This window comes from Chrysochloris asiatica, unplaced genomic scaffold (assembly GCF_000296735.1).
Source record: "Chrysochloris asiatica unplaced genomic scaffold, ChrAsi1.0 scaffold00028, whole genome shotgun sequence".
In the NCBI taxonomy this organism is placed as follows: Eukaryota; Metazoa; Chordata; class Mammalia; order Afrosoricida; family Chrysochloridae; genus Chrysochloris; species Chrysochloris asiatica.
Window position 1 is genome coordinate 15,545,464 of NW_006408546.1, and position 20,236 is coordinate 15,565,699.

General features: G+C 41.1%; 1 protein-coding gene and 1 pseudogene across 1 annotated transcript in view; both read right to left on the reverse strand.

Annotated features, from left to right (window-relative positions):
* Positions 1-20,236, reverse strand: part of DZIP1L (DAZ interacting zinc finger protein 1-like) — a 62,415-nt gene that overhangs the window by 32,643 nt on the left and 9,536 nt on the right. The window contains exons 2-5 of the mRNA XM_006846646.1: positions 15,588-15,672; positions 4,629-4,750; positions 3,679-3,840; positions 2,846-2,974 (exon numbers count right to left, since the gene is read on the reverse strand). Coding sequence (XP_006846709.1) covers positions 2,846-2,974; positions 3,679-3,840; positions 4,629-4,750; positions 15,588-15,672 — 498 coding nt within the window. The remainder of the gene's footprint in view (positions 1-2,845; positions 2,975-3,678; positions 3,841-4,628; positions 4,751-15,587; positions 15,673-20,236) is intronic.
* On the reverse strand, positions 8,688-9,123 carry LOC102811326 (annotated as a pseudogene).

Consider the following 20,236-nt stretch of genomic DNA (forward strand, 5'->3'; position numbering starts at 1 on the left):
TGGTGAAAGGAGATGGGGATAAGATTCGTAAGATTCAATAGTGAATAACTGTTATCATGACTAATTGCGACTGTCACACTTGTAAAGGTAGAAGTTTTGTAGCAAAAAAAGGGGAGTGGTTAATCTTACAGTCCAGAGGCGGATGACCCTAGGACCATCAAGAGAGGAACACACAAAATAGAATGAGGGACCTTATCCAGAAAAGCAGCAGCACCAGAGATGGAGGCAGAGATGGGGGCATGGAGAGGGGGAGCGGCTGAGAACTCTAGATTCATTAACTAAGAAGAGAAGGACTAAGAACTGGTGGCCAGCAGCAGACTTGCAGAATGTGCCCTTTGGAGATGTAAATTATTACATATCCCTGAGTGGGTTTTTTTTGCTTGTGTGTTTTTAAAATGCTAAAGTGGATAGAGAGAAATACTTTTAACTCATGGTATGTGGAGGGGATTATAATAAATGTAATGAAACAAGATATATGAATTGTTGAATGTGAAACTGATGATGTGCCCTGTAAACATTCACTCAATCCACAATAAAAACCTTAAATTAAAAAAAAAAAAAAACGGGAAGTAAAGTGAGCCGAGAAGGAGGGACATACTACCACCAAAAGAGAAGATCGCAAAGCCCTTGGATCTGGAGTGCATCTTTCAGATTATAGAGTCCCTGCACTGAGAAACTACTAGATCAGCAGAAGAGTGATGCTAAGACGTAAGGAGATCTCTAAGGAATGCTGCGCCTACAGATGCTGAAAGTTGACAAGAACTTTTCCTCAGAGCCAACAAACAGAACACCTTCCCCGAAAGCTGGCACTCTGGATTTGGACTTCTAACCTCATAAGATACAAGAGCATAAAATTCTGGTTGTTAAAAAAAAATTGTTACTGGTGATAAGACATGAATTCATCACTATGAGCCTGAGAGTAGAACATCTCTAATCACTGACCAAGAAAAAGTTCAAAAGTCAACCATCATTGACATATACCTATGGATGCAGTAGCTCAAAAGAGGGAACAAATCTTTACAGTCAGGACCATTCCCACCCCCTCGGTACAAAGGGTAGACAGGGATGGGCAACTTAGACATTGGCTACCCAAAATGGGGGGGGCTACAAAGGCAAGAAATGACTGGCTTACAAGCTTTCAAGAGGGAGCCTAGATCCAGAGGGCACAGAGGAATGTAGACTCTCCACTGAATGGTATCCAATCTGTCTGGATGGGACTGATGAAAGGAGATGCAGATAAGACTCTTGTGGTACAATAGTGAATAACTGCTATCAGAACTGACTGTGAGGGTTGGAAATGTAAAGGTAGACATTTTGTAGCAAAAGGAGGGGAGTGATTGACTTTGCAGTCCAGAAGGAGAGGTCCCTGGGACTATCAAGGGAGAAGAGTGGAGTTTGGGACCCTACCCAGAGAAGTAGTGACGCCAGAGATGGAGGCAGAGATGACGTGGAGAGATGGAGCGGCTGGGGACTCTAGACCCAGGGAGAGGGGCTGTGTGCTGATGACCAAGGGGCAGGCTTGCGGGCCATACCCTTTGGTTGTTTGATGATGCATGGAGGGGATTGTAATCATGTCAATGAAATGATATACGATAGGATAAACGCAAAACTAATGTTCTCCCATGCAAACTATCACATAATTCACAATAAAAACATTTTAAAAACAAAAGTCAACCATCAGTTGAAACATTGATGGTTACAGTTTTCTGCGATTCTCAAGGGCCAGTATTGGAACACTATCAGGAAAAAGGTTCATCAATCAACATCGCTTGTTACAGTGAGATTGCTCATTGAAGAGCTGAAGCCTAGACTTCAGATTAAAAGCAAAGGACTGCTCTCCAAGGACATTGTGATCTTGCATGACAATACACATCCACACACCTCTGCCTACACTGTTGACACTCTGCAAAAATTTCCTTTTGAGGTATTAAAACATCTTCCCTATAGTCCTAATCTTGCTCCAATGGACTTTCACCTGTTTGATCCCCTGAAAGCAGTCCTTTTAGTTAAAAGATACACCTCTGATAAAGAAGTGAAGACAGCAGTACATTCATGGCTCACAGCTCAACCTAAAACATTTTTTAATAAGGGAATATGAAAGCTTGACACGTGGACAAAGTATTAAAAAGCAAGATTATTTCAAAAAAGTATGTATTTGTCTTTTCTAACAGTTGATTAAACTAAATTATCTGGCCAGAACAAGGATAATTTTTTACTCACCCTCATATAACACATAAAATTTTGCAATAAATGTAGTAAAAAACAAAAATACGTCATTGGTTACATAGGCAGATCTGTGTGCAAATGTGTATAAAATTTTGCTATTGTTGTTAAGTGCCATCAAGTCGGTTCCAAATTAGAGTGACCCTCATAGGGTTTCCAAGGCTATAAATCTTTGCAGAAGCAGAAAATCTCATCTTTCTCTTGCACAGTGGCTGGTGGACTCAAACCGGTGACTTTGAGGTTCACAATCCAGTGTTTACCTACAGAGCCACCATGTTCCCCTATAGAAGGTATATGTGTGTCTGCAGGCACATTTATATATACATATTACATGTTGAGTGTGCTTCATGTATTTCATACATGAGGAGGTCTTCAAAAAGTCATGGAAAACTTCCATTCTCTTTTCATTCCATTTTCCATGAATTTTTTAAGCCCCGTAGCATTTTGAAACAGAGTCGCAGCTGAATCTGACAGTGCACACATTCATATTACTATCCAAACTTTAGAACCCTATTCTAAGCATTCATGTGTTGGCAGAACGTCCCCAAAACAAGAGGCTTTATTTGGAGAAAACATGGTTCTTGGAAAAATCTGGGAAGAAAAATATAGGGCATCAACTCACCTGAATTTCCATCTTCTCCTTCAGGGCCTGGAGCTCCTGTGCCTGCCGGAGTCGCTCCTCATGCTCTTCATCCCTCAGCAACCCAAGGTTAGAATCTGTCACACTATGAGACTGCAGTGCCTGCAATTTCTGAAAAGGCCAGGACACAGTTTGATTTGGATGGTCATGATGTCTTTGATACCTTTAGCTGTGTCAGAAGTGCACACCTTTCCCAGTCAAGAACATCCAACTAATCCTCACTAAATACCTACATACCCGTAAATAGTCACAAAAATCAACATCTCCCTTCACTGAAACCCTATAGAGCACAGTCCTACATTGAGACACAAGGGGTCCCCCTGAGTCAGAATCAACTTGATAGTAGCTAGTCCCCTTAGATAATCAGTAAATGTGAGATATTATGTGTGACCCCCAAAAAGTGCAACAGAGTATTTGGAGATACCTGGCACTCAGTGAATATTTGTTGGGAGAAAAAATTCACTCACGTAAATTTTGTCTCAGTGACAAAAAAAAGAAAAAGAAACCTTTGCAAAAATGAAGATAATACCTAGGGAGTTCTTGCTACATACTCTTGTAAGTGTTATATATGTGATCATTTAGCCCTTTCGCCAATCTATCTTATAAAAAGAAACTGAGGCACAGAGAGGTGCCCAAGGTCGCATCTCCAGTATATAATGGAGCAAGGATTCAAACCCAGACCAAGGCCTCTGTAATCTGGCCTCACAGTCCCCAGAGGCAGATTAAATAAAACATATACAAACTAAGAAATGAATTTTGAGAGCAAAAGAGCAGATTTTCAGCAAAAGAGCTTTGAAAGTCTTTATGTAGGGTACCTCTTCTAGCGTAGAGTTCTGGTGGGCAACATTTTTAAATTCATCCCAAAATAATTTCTTTAACTTGTCTATTTCCCCATAAAGCTTGGTTCTCTCTTTTTCCTTCCATTCATCGAAATCTTTCTTAGCTTCTAACTCCCTCTGACGAATGATCTCTGCTTCCTACAAAGAAAAGCAAGCACAATGCAATCATTAATTATACGTTACGGATATTATATTTTAGTCCCTTACCCATGGAAGTCACTATAGAGATCAAAAGAACATTTGTCCCACAGTCCCCATTGTTTGGACATGGAGTGAGTCAGTCTCAGCCACAGTTTAATCTATAAAGTCCCATGATGATAGGGATCATGCCTCCTCTTTATATCCTTCACAATGCCTGGCATAGTTGGTGCTCAATAAATGCATACTGAGTAGATGAATGATGAAGTGAATGAATGAGGCACATTTATGCATTTATATTCTACAGATATTTATTGAACACTCCTCTAGGCTGGACTCTGGAATTTTCAGAATCAGACCCAGTCTTTGCTCTCAAAAAGCTAACTAGCAGTACAGTATAAGAAGTTGAAATCCAGATTTAAATGCCCTCAGAGGGTGCTAGAATACAGGTTTTCTTTCCAGGCTACCTAAAATCATTTTCTAAGTCTGTTGTTGTTTTTAAGTGCTGTTGAGTTGGTTCTGACCCGAGTAACCCTGTACAGGGTTTCTGAGCAGCAGCTGGTGAGCTTGAACCACCGACCTTACAGTTCAAATCACCTTTGCAGTCCAGTGCATTAACCCACAGCGCCACACGAGGACACGTCTAGAAAGGTGTTATTCCAGCTCTGACTCCTAGCTCTGGAAAAGCCATCAGGAATTTTGGCACTCGAGGATACATGAGCCTTTTAGATCTCCTGAGTAGTCCTGAATAGGATCAAGTGTCCAAGACATTTCCTCCTCATACCCACCTGGAGCTGCCGCTGCCGCTCAGCCTCCCTCTGGGCTTCCAGTTCCCCTTGGGTCCACTTCAACTTGGCCCGCAGATCTTCCAGCACCTCCTCCAGGGGCTGTTCATGCTTCTTCTGTTTTCCTGTGTGGTCCATGCAAAGAGAGGGTGATCAGAGAAATCAAAAAGGCAATGAACTGTGTACAGTCCCTAGTCTCGGCATCCAGTCACTCCTCAGTCTAAGATCAGTTCTGCCATTTAGCAGGTTGACCTTGGGCAGACTGCGTAACCTCCTTGATCTTCAATGTCTCCAAATTGCACAATAGGATAGTAATTGCTTCAAACTCAGAGGATTGTTGTGAGGATGAATGTGATGATAATACAAAGTGCTAGCAGAGTACCTGCCATGAGAGTGGCACTGCGGTTTGGGCACTGGGCTGCTAACCTGCAGGTTAGCGTTTCAAAGCCACCAGCCACTCCAAGGGAGAAAGATGAAACTGTCTACTCCCATAAAGAGTTATCATCCTGGAAAGCATATATAGGGTCTCTATGAGTTATCATTTATTCAGTGGTAGTGGGTTTTGGTTGGTTTATTATTGTATTAAGGAATCTCTGCATAGCACAAGAGGTTAAGGGCTTGACTACTAACCATAAGGTTGGCAGTTTCAACCTACCCAGAAGCACCTCAGCATAGCAGTCAGCTTCCTAAAGCCCATAGGGTTGATTACCCTACGGAGCAAAGTTCTATTCCGCACACATAGGCTTTTCGTGAGTTGGAATCAACTTCATAACAACTACCACCACTAGCAATGTATTGTCGTTTGAAACACATAGTTTGGTGGTACTGATATGTGAAAATGTGAATGAAAAACTACCTGAGAAACAGAATACCAATGAGCACATGTGTGACACTGTAAGATAAGCACTGGATTGCTAACTGTAAGGCTGATGATTCAAACCCATCAGTCACTCCTTGGAAACTCTATGCAGGGTCACTATGAGTTGAAATAGACTCAACAGCACTTAACAACATATGTACAAAGAACATACCACTGGGAGCAATCTAAGAAAAACTTATGTTAATGCAATGATTGTAGTTTTAGGTTTATTTTTCAGTAATACAACTTTTTTAAAATTCAACTTTACTAAGTTCTCATTTGAACACCATAGAATGCACCGAATTGTGATGGAAAAAATTCAAGAACAGCTGGTGGTGATGTCTGAACAACATAAATAACAGAATTAACGTCACTGAAATGTACATGTGAACACTACTGAAGGGGTAAATAGGACAATGTTGTTGATGTTGTTAGGGGTCATTGAATTGGTACCATCTCATAGCAACCCTATGCATAACTGAATGAAGCACTGCCCAGTCCTGTACCAACCTCACAATCATTGCTACGTTTGAGCCCACAGCTGCTGCCACCGGACCAATCCATCTAGTTGGGGGGTCGTCCTCTTTTCATGCAACTCTCTACTTTACCAAACATGACATCTTTCTGCAGGGACTGAACCCTCCTGATAATATATACAAAGTATGAGAGACAAAGTCTGGCCATCCTGGCTTCCAAGAAGCATTCTGGCTGTACTTCTAAAATAGGTTGGTTGATTCTTTTGGCAATCCATGGTACTTTCAATATTCTTCTCCAACACCATAACTCAAATTCATCAATTCCCCTACAGTCTCCCTTATTCACTGTCCAGCTTTCACATGCATATGAGGTTATGGAAGATATCATGGCTTGGGCCAGGCACACCTTAGTCCTCAAACTGACATCTTTGCTCTTCGATGCTTTAAAGAGGTCTTGTGCAGCAGATTTGTTAATGTTATACGTCCTTTGATTTCTTGACTGCTGCTTCTATGAGTTTTGACATCTGAGCAAAATGAAGTCTTTGGCATCTTCAATCCTTTCTCCATTTATATTTGTTGTTGTTAAGTGCTGTTGAGTCGATTCTGACCCATAGCAACCCTGTATAGGGTTTCCAAGGAGCAGCTGATGAGCTTGAACCACTGACTTTGCAGTTCAAATGACTTTGCAGTCTGATGCATTAGCCCACAGCGCCACACCAGGACTCCTCTCCATTTATATGGATGCTGTTTTTTGGTCCTGTAGTGAGGATTTTTGTTTTCTTTACATTGAGGTGCAACCCATACCTACCAAAGGCTGTGGTCTTTGACCTTCATCAGTAGATATTTTAAGTCCCCTTCGCTTTCAGCAAGCAAGGTTGTATCATCTGCATATCACAAGATGTTAATGACTCTTTCTCCAATCCTAATGCCAGGTTCAAGGAGCTCTGGTAGCATAGTGGTTACAAATCAGACTGCTAATCTCACGGTCAGCAGTTCAAAACTACCAGCTGTTCCGCAGGAGAAAGATGAGGCATTTCTGCTCCCGTAAGATTTACAGCCTTGGAAACCCTGTACAGGGTCGCTATGAGTCGGAACCAACTTCACAGTGCATAACAACAACAACAACGTCAGGTTCTTCATATAACCCAGCTTCTCGAATTATTTGTTCAGTGTACATGTTGAGTAAGTACGGTAAAGATGAGGCTTTCTACTCCTGTAAAGATTTACACCCTCGGAAACCCTGTACAGGGTCGCTATGGGTCAGAACTGACTCGACGGCACTTAACAACAAGTACGGTAAAAGAGTACAACCCTGGAAATCACCTTTCCTAATTTTAAACCATTTGGTATTTTCTTGTTCTATTAAAACAATTGTCTCTTAATCTATGTACAGTTTCCTCATGACCACAATTAAGTGTTCCAGAATACTCATTCTCCTCAATGTTGCCCATAGCTTGTCATGATCCTCACAATTGAAAAGCCTTTGCATAGTCAATAAAGCACAGGTAAACATCTTTCTAGTAGTCTCTGCTTCCAGACAAGATTCATCTGATTTCAGCAATGATATCCCTTGTTCCATGTCCTCTTCTGAAACCAACTTGAACCTATGGAAGTTCTCTTTCAATGTATGGTTGCAGCCATTTTTTAATTATCTTTAGCAAAATTTTACTTGTGTGAGATATTAATGATATTGTCCAATGATTTCTGCATTCTGTTGGGTCACCTCTCTTTGGAATAGGAATATGGATCTCTTCCAGACAGTTGGCCAGGTAGATGAATGAGTACCTCCAGTACTGCATCAGTTTGTTGAAAAACTTCAATATGTATTCCATCTATTCCCAGTGTCCTGTTCTTTGCCAATACCTTCAAAGCATCTTGGACTTTTTCCTTCAATATCATTGGTTCTTGATCATGTGCTACCTCATGAAATAGCTGAACATCAACCATTACTTTTAAGACAAGTGATTGTACATTCCTTCCATCTTCTTTTGATGTTTCTACATCACTCAATATTTTGCCCCAAGAATCCTTCAATGTTGCTAGTTGAGGCTTGAATTTTTTTTCTTCAGTTCCTTCAGTTTGAGAAACACTGAGGATGTTCTTCCTTTTTGGTTTTCTAACTCCAGGTCTTTGCACATTTCATTATCATATATGACTTGTCTTCTTGAACTGCCTTTTGAACTTTTCTATTCAGCTCTTTACCTCCTCATTTCTTCCATTTGCTTTAGCATCTTTAAGCTGGAGCCCAAGTTTCAGAGTCTCTTCTGACATCCATTTTGGTCTTGTCCTTCTTCCTTGTCTATTTTTTGGGGGGGCGGGCAGTATTTGGAGAGTGATTTATTTGGTCTCATCCTTGATCTTGTTCCTTCCCACCCCCTCATGGTGGGGTCTGGGGATCCCATGAACACACCCTCAGCACCTGTGCACCAAAGATCTCCTGATCCTACAGCTTCCTTCACCTTTAGAGGAAAGAAACCTGGGTACAGTAGGGACCCTGTGGAATCGTGCTAGTTCCAGCAAGAGGGGCAGACAGCATAAAGAAGAGCAAGAGCATTTTGCCCAACAGCACAGACTACCCCCTGGGAGTTCCCAGCCTACTCTCCACCTTGCACCCCTGCTGTGGCTGCAGCACTGCTAGGATCAGACACCACCCCAGAGCCCCTCAATGACATAGATACTGGAAGGACAGATTAGACACAGGCAGCAAGAGTTGGAGCCTTTACTGGTCTACTTGAGCAGGATGAAGCAGGAGGAGTGGATGGCTCCAAAGCCAGGCTGGCCGTGCTTGACAGGTTTGTAGGTGGTGGAGAACTTGCCCAGGTAGTGGCAATCATCTCAGGTTTGATCTCCACCAGGTTGAAGGTCTTACCATTGTACACACCCACCATGCTGCCTACCAGCTCAGGCAGAATGATCATGTTCTGCAGATGCGTCTTCACCACCTAACGCTTCTCTATGGGAAGTGCCTCTTTCTTGGCCTTTCAAAGCCGCTTTAGTAGCGAATGCTTCTTCCGGTGCAGGTTGCGTTTAGCCACTGCCATTGTCACACATTGTACAACTGCATCAGCTGCTCATAGGACATGTCCAGCAGCTGGTTGTGGACCACACCAGAGTAGGTAAACTAGCAAAAGGTCCACTTCTTCTTTTGTCCCACTTCCACCATCTCTTTAGTCTTTTTAATGACCTTCTGCTTTCTTCCTATATGAGGTTCTTGATGTCATTCCACAACTCTTTTGGTCATCGGTCTTTAGTGTCTAATGCATTAAATCTGTTCTTCAGATGATCTCTAATTTCAGGTGGGATATGTTCAAGGTCATATTTTGGCTCTCATGAACTTGTTTTAATATTCTTCAACTCCAGCCTGAACTTGCTATGAGCAATTGATGGTTTGTTCTACAGTCTGCCCCAGGCCTTGTTTTGGCTGATGATATGGAGCTTTTCCACTATGTTTTCCCACAGATACACAGTCAATTTGATTTCTGTGTATTCTATCTGGTGAGGTCCATGTGTATAGTGATAAGATAGTCCAGCTGTACAGTAGTTCTTTACGTTATTTTTTTAAAAGATATTTGCATTGCAGAAGTCATTAGTCTTTCAAAATTCTATCATATGATTTCCAGCATAATTTCTATCACCAAGGTCATATTTTCCAACTACCGATTCTTCTTGTTTCCAACCTTTACATTCCAATGTCCAGTGATTATCAATACATCTTGATTGCATGTTTGATCAATTTCAAGCTGAAGAAGTTGGTAGAATTCTTCATTTTCATCATCACTGGCTTTAGTGGTTGGTGCATACATTTTAATAATATTGGTATTAACTGGACTTCCTTGTAAACATATGGCTATTATCCTATATCAGACAGCGTTGTACTTCAAGAAAGATGTTGATATGTTATTTTTGATGATGAATGGGACACCATTCCTCCTCAATTTGTCATTCCCAGCATAGTAAATCATGTAATTTCAGATACAAAATGGCTAATACAGTCCATTTCAGCTCACTAATGCCTAGAATATCTATGTTTATGCATTCCATTTCATTTTTTGACAATTTCCAATTTCTTAGATTCATACTTTGTACATTCCATGTTCCAATTATTAATGGATGTTTACAGCTATTTCTCTCCATTTTGAGTCCCATGAACAAATGAAGGTTCTGAGGGCTTGACTCCATTCACATCATCACAGTCAACTCTACTTTGAGGAAGTAGTTCTTCCCCATTCACATTTTGAGTGTCTACCAATCTGATGGGCTCATCTTCCAGTGCTATCTCTCACAATATTCTGGGCTCTTCATCATGTTTCAATATTCAGTATTCTGCTGCTACCTGACAGTGTTCCACTGCTATTCATAAGGTTTTCAGTGACTACATATTCAGAAGACATTTGTCTCTCCTTCCTACTCTGTCTTTGTCTGAAAGCTTAGCTGAAACCTCTCCACCATAGGTGACCCTGCTGGCATTTAAAATACCCATGGCACAATTTCCAAAAACACAGCAATCCACAAGCCACCAAAGTATGACAAACTGACAAATGAGTGGTGGAAATAAGACAATATAGACTTACACTTAAAACAACTCCTACCTAAAAAAGTGTAGCTATTTCAGATCTAGGCCACAGAGTTTCGACAAATATATACACCTAAGTAAACTCCTGAGGTGGCGCTATTGGTTATTGCGCTGGATTGCAAAGCCCGCTTGAACCAGGAGGCCTGTGGCTCAAGTTCACCAGCTGCTCCTCGGAAATCCTATACAGGATCACTATGGGTTGGGACCCAACTTGATGGCACTTAACAACAACAAACTATTAAAATTAAGATATAAAATAAATAAAACAGCTTTAAATGCATAGTTTTAAGTGTCAAATGAAAAAGGCAGCATGTGTTGTGAAGGAATATTTTAATCATAGTTGCTTTAAGTTTATACACTAAAATTTTTAAGTTAAAAAAAGATTCAAAATTAATTTTTAAAAGGACACTCTAGAAATAAAAGAGCGATAAGAACTGAAAATTCTTGGGATCCATTAGTCCAGTGGACCAATGGAACATGTGAACATCAGTCTCCATCCAAGACTATGAGGCCAGTAGAACTAGATGGTGCCCAGCCACCACTACCAACTACTCTGAAAAGGATTGCATTAGAAGGTCCTGGACAGAGTAGGAAAAAATGTGGAACACAGCTCAAAATTATTAATAATAATTTTAAAAGACCAGAATTACTGGTCAGAAAGAGACTGGCGGAACCTGAGACCATGGCCCTTTAACCACCTTTCAAGTCTAGTAAGGAACTTACACTCATGGTCCATGGTAGATACTTACACTCATGGTAGATACGTATATAGAGGGACAACAACATTAGTGATACAGACTCACCATGGAATGGTCAATCATTCAAAATCAAAAGGGCAACATTTACCTAAGGACAAAGTTGAGAAGGGATAGGAAGGTAGATGGAATGGAAATAGGAAGGAATCACAGGGAGGAAGTGGCAAAACTGTTGTTGTATGAAGGGGATTGCAATCAATGAAATGAAACAAAGTGTAAACCTTCACCAATTCACAATAAGTTTTTTAAAGAACATTCTAACTAAATCACAAACTGGTAAAGCAAGAGTTAAGGATTAGTGAGAAAAACAATTGTACTTATGCATTGATTATTTTTTCAAAAACATTTAGTGATTATTAGATAGATGATGCTGTTATTAAAACTATAAGCCTTTTCCATGAAAAGAGACATGGCATTTCCCAGGTTGGACTTTTGGGAAGCAAGCAATTTTTAGATGCAGTAAAAATTAATCTGGTTTAATAAAGTGATTTGAAGTAAGAGTAGTACAGGAAGACTAGAGTGTCTTAGAAGCTTCCTGCCTAAGAACAAAAGGTCATGAACATAAAAAACATTTTCTTGAGAACAAAATTTCTAGCCCCTTGCAGCAATTCACATTCAAGAAACATTCAGGGATATGAATAAAGATTTACACCCAAGAATGCTTACCATAGGGTGGTGTTGAAGTGGGAAATTTTTGAGTAACCTATATCTTCAAGAAGAAGAAACTGTGTAATAAATTATGATACCCACATGAAGGAATACTATTCTGATATATTAAAATTCATATCTTCAAACATGATATATTTTCATGAAAATAAGTCAAAAGTACATATTATATGATAATAACATATGTATATAGTAAAATAAACTGATAGACAATACATCAAAATATTAAATACTAAATAATATTAATGATTTTTATTTTCTCTTTTCTATATTTCTATCCACCACTTGTCTGTCAGTTTATCATAGTGTGATGGCTTGTGCTCTGCTCCTTGGAGGCCAGGACGGCCAAACTTCATTTCTCATACTTCAGACATATTGTCAGGAAGGACCAGTCGCTGGAGAAGGATATCATGTCTGGTAAGGTGGAGGGTCAGAGAAAAAGAGGAAGTCCCCCCAATGAGTGGCAGCATCGATGGACTCAAGTGTGGCAACAATAGCGAGGTTGGCCCAGGATCGGGCAGTGTTTCATTCTGCTATGCATAAGGTCGCTATGGGTCGGTACCGACTCAATGGCACCTAACAACAACAACAAATACAAGTCCAACAACTAACATTTCCAGAGAGAAACTGAAAGTATTCCCCCTTCATGAATAGGAACAAGGATGCCCTTTATCACCACTCCTATTCAATACTGTGAAAGTTGGGACAATGAGCAAAGAAGACCACAGAAGAATTGTTGCATCTGAATTCTGGTGTTGAAAGTACCATGGACTGCCAGAAGAACAGTCAGAAATGCTCCTTGGTAGTGGTGATGGTGTGCCGTGTAGTTGGTTCTGACTCATAGCGGACTCATAGTGACCCTGCATAGGGTTTCCAAGGCTGTAAATCTTTATGGGAGCAGAAAGCCTCATCTTTCTCCATGGAAGGCTGGTAGTTTCAAACTTCTGACCTTGAGGTTAGCAGCCTGACTCGTAACCACTGAGCTACCAGAGCTCCTTAGAATGCTCCTTAGAAGCAAAGGATCTAGACTTTGTCTCTCACACTTCAGACATGTTATCTAGCGGGATCAGTTAATAAGGAAAGGCCATCATACTTAATAAAGTGAAGGGTCAGCAAAAAAGAGGAAGATCCTCAACAAGACTGACTGGCACAGTGGCAGCAACAATGGGCTCAAGCATAACTACAACTGCAAGGAGGGCACAGGAGCGGGCAGGTTTTTGTTTCATTGTGTATAAGTTCACTACAAGTCGAAGTACCTAAAAACAGGGAATAAGGAGTTATAGTTAAGACTATGGCTAGATCTAGGGCTTAGTTTGGTGGTGGTGGTTATGTGCCATGGAGTCAGTTCCGACTCTAGCGACTCTGTACAGGGTTTCCAAGACTGTAAATCTTTACGGGAGCAGAAAGCCTCATCTTTCTCCCGCGGAACAGCTGGTAGTTTCAAACTGCTGACCCTGAGGTTTGCAGCCTAATTCGTAACCACTACGCTACCAGAGCTCCTTAGGGCTTAGTTTAGTGTTAGGGTTATTGTTAGAGGTAGGGGTTGGGCTACAGCTGAGTAAGGCTTGGTCCAGCTTTAGGGATACAGTTGGGTTTTTAATTTTGTTTTGTTTTTGAAATCTACTTGATTTCCTTCATTTTAAAGTTCTGTAGGTACATTATTTCTTCTTTTTACTTATAACTGATATTTCTGTTTGCCTTTGAGGAGACAGCTCTTCCTCAGTCACATTTTGAGTGTCTTCCAACCTGAGGCTTATCTTCTGGCACGCATCTGACAATATTCTGCTGTCATTTTCCGGCACTGTATCTGACAATGTTCCTCTGCTATTCATAAGGTTTTCAGTGGCTAAACATTCATAAGTAGTTCGCCTCTCCTTCTTCTTAGTCTGTCCTAGTCTGGAAGCTCTGCTGAAATCTGACCACCATGGGTGGCCCATGTTTTAAAGTGCCATCAAGTCAGTTCTGACTCATAGTGACCTGTATTGAATTTCCAAAGGGTGGCTGGTGAGTTTGAACCACCAACCTTGCAGCTCAAAACAACCTTGCAGTCTAGTGCATTATCCCACAGTACCACACCAGGACTCCATGGGTGACCCTGATGGTATTTAAAATACCGGTGACATAGCTTCCAGAGTCCTGGTGTGGCGCTGTGAGTTAAAGGGCCAGACTGCAAAGCCATTTGAACTGCAGAGTCGGCGATTCAAACTCACCAGCTGCTCCTCAAAAACCCTATACAGGGTCTCTATGGGTCAGAATCAACTCGACAGCACTTAACGACAACAAGATGGCGTCCAGCATCACAGCAACACACCAGCCACCACATTACAGCAAACTGACAAAAGAGAAGTGAAACAGTCCTATCATCTATCAATTGTTCGTCTCTCTCACTGCTCCTGTTCAGCTTCCTCGTCCAGTTGGCATTCAGTCCACCTCTCTGTCCTATCCTCTGAAGCTCTGGGTTCCTGAATAACCACCTGTATCTGTTTCCATTGGTGTCTCACATTTTTGTTGCAGAGGGTCTGCTCAGAAGTCCTTAACAGATATTTCTTGTTGAAATTCAAAAAATGGATAAAATTTGTAAATCTCTGTAGGGGAAAAACATTAGTTTTGCTACTCATTTTAGAATTTTAAAAGGTAAAATTAAAGAGACTAAGTGAACATTGTTGTTGTTGGGTGATTTTGAGTCAATTCCAACTCATAGCAACTGCATGTGACAGAGAACTGCCGCCCTAGGTTTTCTTGGCTAAAATCATTACAGGAACAGATTGCCACGTGTTTCCCATTCGTTGCCGCTGGGTAGGTTCAAACCACCAACCTTTTGACTAGCAGCCAAGAGCTAAACTGCTGCATCACCAGCGCTCCCTCACATCATGATAAGCTCATGTCAAATACGGAAGTTAAAGAAATGTCCCATTTAAAGTATATGTGTAGTTAGCATTGTAGTCCCCGAATTGTGCAGTTAACTCATTTAACTGCTAACTGAGATCTGGATGATTCAAACCCATCCTAAGGCACTTTGGAAGAAAGACTACAATCTGCTCAAAAAAAAAATCAACCACTGAAAACCTCATGGAATATTGTTCTATTTTGACACACACAGGGTCGCTATGAGTTAGAATCAGCTCAAAAGCAACTGGTAGTTAGCATCAGAGAACAGTAGATTCGCAGAAGGCTGGGATTGCCACTACTCAGAGCAGAGGTCACTAAAACTCATAGGTGGAACTGGGAGATGGGGATGGAAGAGAGAAGTAACTGGGCAAAAACCCAAAAAAACAAATCCACTACCACTGAGTCAAGTCTGACTCATAATGACTCTGTATAGGGTTTTCGAGGCTATGAATCTTTTCAGAAACAGAAAGCCTCATCTTTCTCCTGAGGAATGACTGATGGGTTTGAACTCCTGGCCTTGTGGTTAGCAGTCTAGTGCTTATCCTACAACATCACCCAGAGAAAAAGACTGAAACCCACTTGTCTCACGCCCAACCCTTCACAACACAAGGGTTAGAAACCCTGCCAGTCCCATATGCAGACCTCACATCCTCAGCTGGAGATGGAGTTCTGAAGACAATCCCATCCTCAACACCAGGCCCTTCCAAAGTGCTTGGAGGGCCCCAGGTTGCTGTCTGGACTCACCGCCTTCCGCCATGCCTGCATGCCTGCGTTGGATGTGGCCCCGGAGAAAGATGGCATTCATAAATGTCTTGTCACACAGGTGGCACTACACAGAGAGGGTGTAGTAGGGAAGACATGATTAGGATCATTTGAGTCATCTGGGTTCTCCTCACACACACCTCCCATTCCTCTAGGGCCACTGAACTGCTTCAGAAATCAATCTGATTTACTGAGTAAGACAGTGACATCAACCCTGGCTACACATTAGAATCACCTGTTGTTGCTGTGTGCTATCAACTCAGTTCCAACCCATAGCAACCCTGTTTCCAAGGAGCAGCTAGTAAGCTTGAAGCACCAACCTTGTAGTTCAAACTGACTTTGCAGTCCAGTACATTAAACGAAAGTGCCACAGATATCAAAAGCTACCAGTGCCCTAAGGGGCCAAAAATACTGACTGGATATTTGACACTTAGGGACTTTTTGTTAGTTTTTGAGTGTGTGATAATGATACTGCATGTAGGTTTAAAAGTGGAAATCCTTGTCATTAGACAAATGCTGAACTATCTCCAGATGAAATTATATGGCAAATAAGCTTTAAACTAATACAGGAGTGGGGACAAGTGGGGACAGGAATGGGTGAAACAACATTGTCCAGGAGTTGATGACAGTTGGGCTGGGTGGTTGTAGATAAAAATCCAAGATTCATAGAAAATGTTTATTGTAGGGGGGGAAACTATGCATGGATTTAAAAAAAAAAAACTTTGCACCAAAATAAACTTGTTATAACATGTCTGAACAGGATCTAGCTTGAGGCACTAAAGATAAGACATCTGTTTGAAAAAAATCCCCCATTAGAGCAACATGAATTCTGCTAAAATTAAAGCAAGAACAAATATTAAATTTATGGTGAAGCTTGGGTGGAAGAAAGGTGGAATCATTAATGCTTTACAAAAAGTTTACGGGGAAATACCCCCAAAGAAATAAAGCAGTTTACAAAAAAGTAATTTATTTTGAGAATGGTTGAGACAATCATTTTATGAGCTAAAAAATCTATCTTGTTTGTACCCAGTTTAAGAGGATTGATGATTAACAGCAAAAATCACCAACATCATAATTGGTTCCATTTACACAATTCTTACAGAAAAATTAAAGTTGAGCAAATGTTCTGCTCAATGGATGCCAAAACTGTTGCACCCAGATATCCTGTAGACAACAGCAGAGCTTTCAATGGAAAGTTTAAACAAGTGGATCAAGATCTTATAGCAGTTCTTTGAAGAATTATAACAGAAAATGAAATGTTGCTTTACCATACCTGTATAATCCTGAAGATAAAGCACTGGCTACCAAGCCATGGAAATGGCTCAGTAAAGCAGAAGCAGACTGGTCTAGAGCAAAAGACCATGGAAACAGCGTTTGGGGATGCCCAAGACACTGCTTGTGGACTTTCTGGAATGCCAAAGAAGAACCACCTCTACTTATTGTGAGACTATTTTGAGAAAGTTAAACAAAGCGGTAGCAGAAACATGCCCAGGAGAGTTTCACCTAGAGTCTTTCTCCACTAGACAGTGGTCCTGCTTATTCTTCTCATTAAAGAAGGGCAATTTTGAGAGAGTTTCTAGGGAAATTCACTAGGTATCTAACACCTTACAGTCCTGATTTGGCTCCTTCTTACTTCTTTCTATTTCTTAATCTTATAAAATCTTTAAGGGGCACCCATTTTTATTCAGTTAACAATGTAAAAAAGAACACAATGACATGGTCAAATTTGCAAGACCCTCAGTGTTTGGGATGGAGTAAAAGCTGGTATCATTGCTTACAAAGGCGTTGTGACCTTGATGGAGTTTATTTTGAGAAATAAAGTTTGCATTTTTTATTTTTAATGCTTCAATTCCATTTTTCCATGAATTTTTTGAAGTCCTCTCACATTATTCACTCTATTTTTGTAAATATTTGAAATGTTTACATGATAAAAATAAATTGTAAGAAAATAATGCTCAGGTCCCACCCAAGGTTATGATGCAGAGGCAGCAGCTATCATTCTGCATTCTTCTCCTAAGGCATTTCAGACATATAATCTATGATACAACCTCTCCACTATAGAACTTCAGAATCTCTCTCAGTACAGCTTTGCAGGCTACCATTACTAGCCAGTCAGAGTAAGAGGGCAGATTAAACGAAATTTACCCATGCATAGAGTGTGGCATGGAGTCCCGGTGTGGCATTGTAGGCTAAGTGCTTGACTGCTAACCACACAGTCAGCAGATCAAACCCACCAATCACTGCTTGGAAACCCTATACAACAGGGGTGGGGAACGTCCAGGCCGAAGGCCATATAAGGCCCATGAAATCATTTGGTATGGCTCTGCCAAGGCATATGCAGTTCCAATCATTACGTTGTTGTTGTTGTTATGTGCCATCGAGTCGGTACTGATTCACAGTGACCCTTTGCACAACAGAACGAAACACTGCCAAATCCTGGGCCAACCCCACAATTGTTGCCACACTTGAGCCCATTGATGCTGCCACTTTGCCAATCCATCTTGCTGGGGGTCTTAACATTAAGGGTGAGTTAATTAAACGTTTGACCAACTATATACAGCAGGATAATTTTAAGTTGATAATTTTGTATGGGCCCCAAATGATGTTATAAATACCCAAATGGCCCTTGGCAGACATAAGGTTTCCCACCCATGCTACACATGGCCGTTATGAGTCAGAACTGACTCGACAACTCTTAACATACAGTGTGGTGGCTCTGTAGGATAAATACTAGACTTCTAAATAAAAGGAAGGCAGAGATTCAAGCCCACCAGCCACCCTGTCAAAGACAGATGAAGCCTTCTGCTCCCACAAAGATTTACAGCCTCAAAAACCCTAATTAGAGCTGCTATGAATTGATACCAACTCGACAGCACTTAAAAACAACAACTTTTGCACAATGGCAAATGAACCAGAAATAGCCAGTTGTCACTCAATATCCACTTTCCCTTTCTTACTGAGTAACAGGAACCTTGAACATGAGGCCATAAGAAGGTTGCAAGTCTCCTTAGAAACCGGGCATAACCATGTGACTGAACTCTAGTCAACGACATAAGAAAAAGTGGCAATGCAACTTCTAGTGAGTGCCATTAAAGAAGTGGTCATGCCAGCCTTCACACGTGCTCCCCCTGCTGGATAGAATGAGCGATGGAATTCAGGCAGCAGTCCTGGTACCACATGATGTGGTGGAGAGAGAAACAACACAGAAAAAATTTGGTCTCTGATGACTGTGCTATTTCATACCAACCATGGATTGCTTATCTCCAGATTTTGTTTATTAAAGGGATAAATAATCTTCTTTCTGGTTTAAACATTTGTTATTTGGAGTTTTCTGTCACTCATAGTCAAACCTAATCCAAACAAACTCAGTCTGAATTGGCAGACGTTGTGTACACTAAGGTCTCCTGGTGTGGTGCTGTAGAATCAGCACTGGCCTACAAACCACAAGGTCGGCAGTTCAAACCCACCAGCTGCTCCTCGGAAACCCTGTACAGAGTCTCTGTAAGTCAGAACCAACTCACAGCTAACAACAACAACAGAGTATTATAATAATTGTTTAAACCAGATAAAGGAGTCCTGGAGTGGTGCTGTCAGATAAAGCACTAGATCACAAGGTCGGTTTGAACCACAAGGTCAGTGGTTCAAGCTCACCAGCTGCTCCTTGAAAACCGTATACAGGGTCATTATGAGTTAAAACTGACACGACAGCACTTAACAACAACAACAACAAGAGTACTATAATAATTGTTTAAACCAGATAGAAGATTAGTTCTCTCTTTTACGACAAAATCTGGAGATAAGCAATCCGTGGTTGGTAGGAAACAGCACAATCATCAGGACGCAAGTTTTTCCCATGTGCTGCTCTTTCATTTTCAGTATGTGGGTCCTGCCTCACAGTCCAAGAGGCCTGCCTGAATTCCATTTCTCAAGAGGGAGGAGTGTGAGGAATGGCATGACTCATTCTTTAATAGCGCTTACCAGAACTTGCCACCACTCGCCTGTCAGTTTGTTGTACTGCGGTGACTTGCTTGTTGAAGCGATGCTGGAAGCTATGCCACGGGTATTTTAAATATCAGAAGGGTAGCCTATGATGGACAGGTTTCACCAGAGTTTACAGACTAAGAAGGAGGAACAGATGACTTCTGAATGTTTAGCCACTGAAAATATTATGAACAGCACCAAAGTATTGCCAGATATAGCGCTAAAAGATGAGCCACTCAGGTTATAAAGCACTCAAAATGCAACTGGGGAAGAGCATTTTGTAAAGTTGAGCATGATGACGCGAATGGAGTAAAGCTTTCAGGACCTTCATCTGTTGATGGACCACAACTCAAAAGGAGGAGAAGGAGCTGCAAACATCCATTATTAATCAGAACATGGAATGTACAAAGTATAAATCTAGGAAAGTTGGAAGTTGTCAAAAATTGAATGGAATGCATAAACATTGATACCCTAGACATTGGTGAGCTGAAATGGACAGGTACTAGTCATTTTGGACCTGACAATGATATGGTTTACTATGCTGGGAACAACAAATTAAAGAGGATTGGCATTGCATTCATCACCTAAAAGAACATTTCCAGATCTATCTTGAAGTATAATGCTGTCTGTGATAGGATAATATCCATATG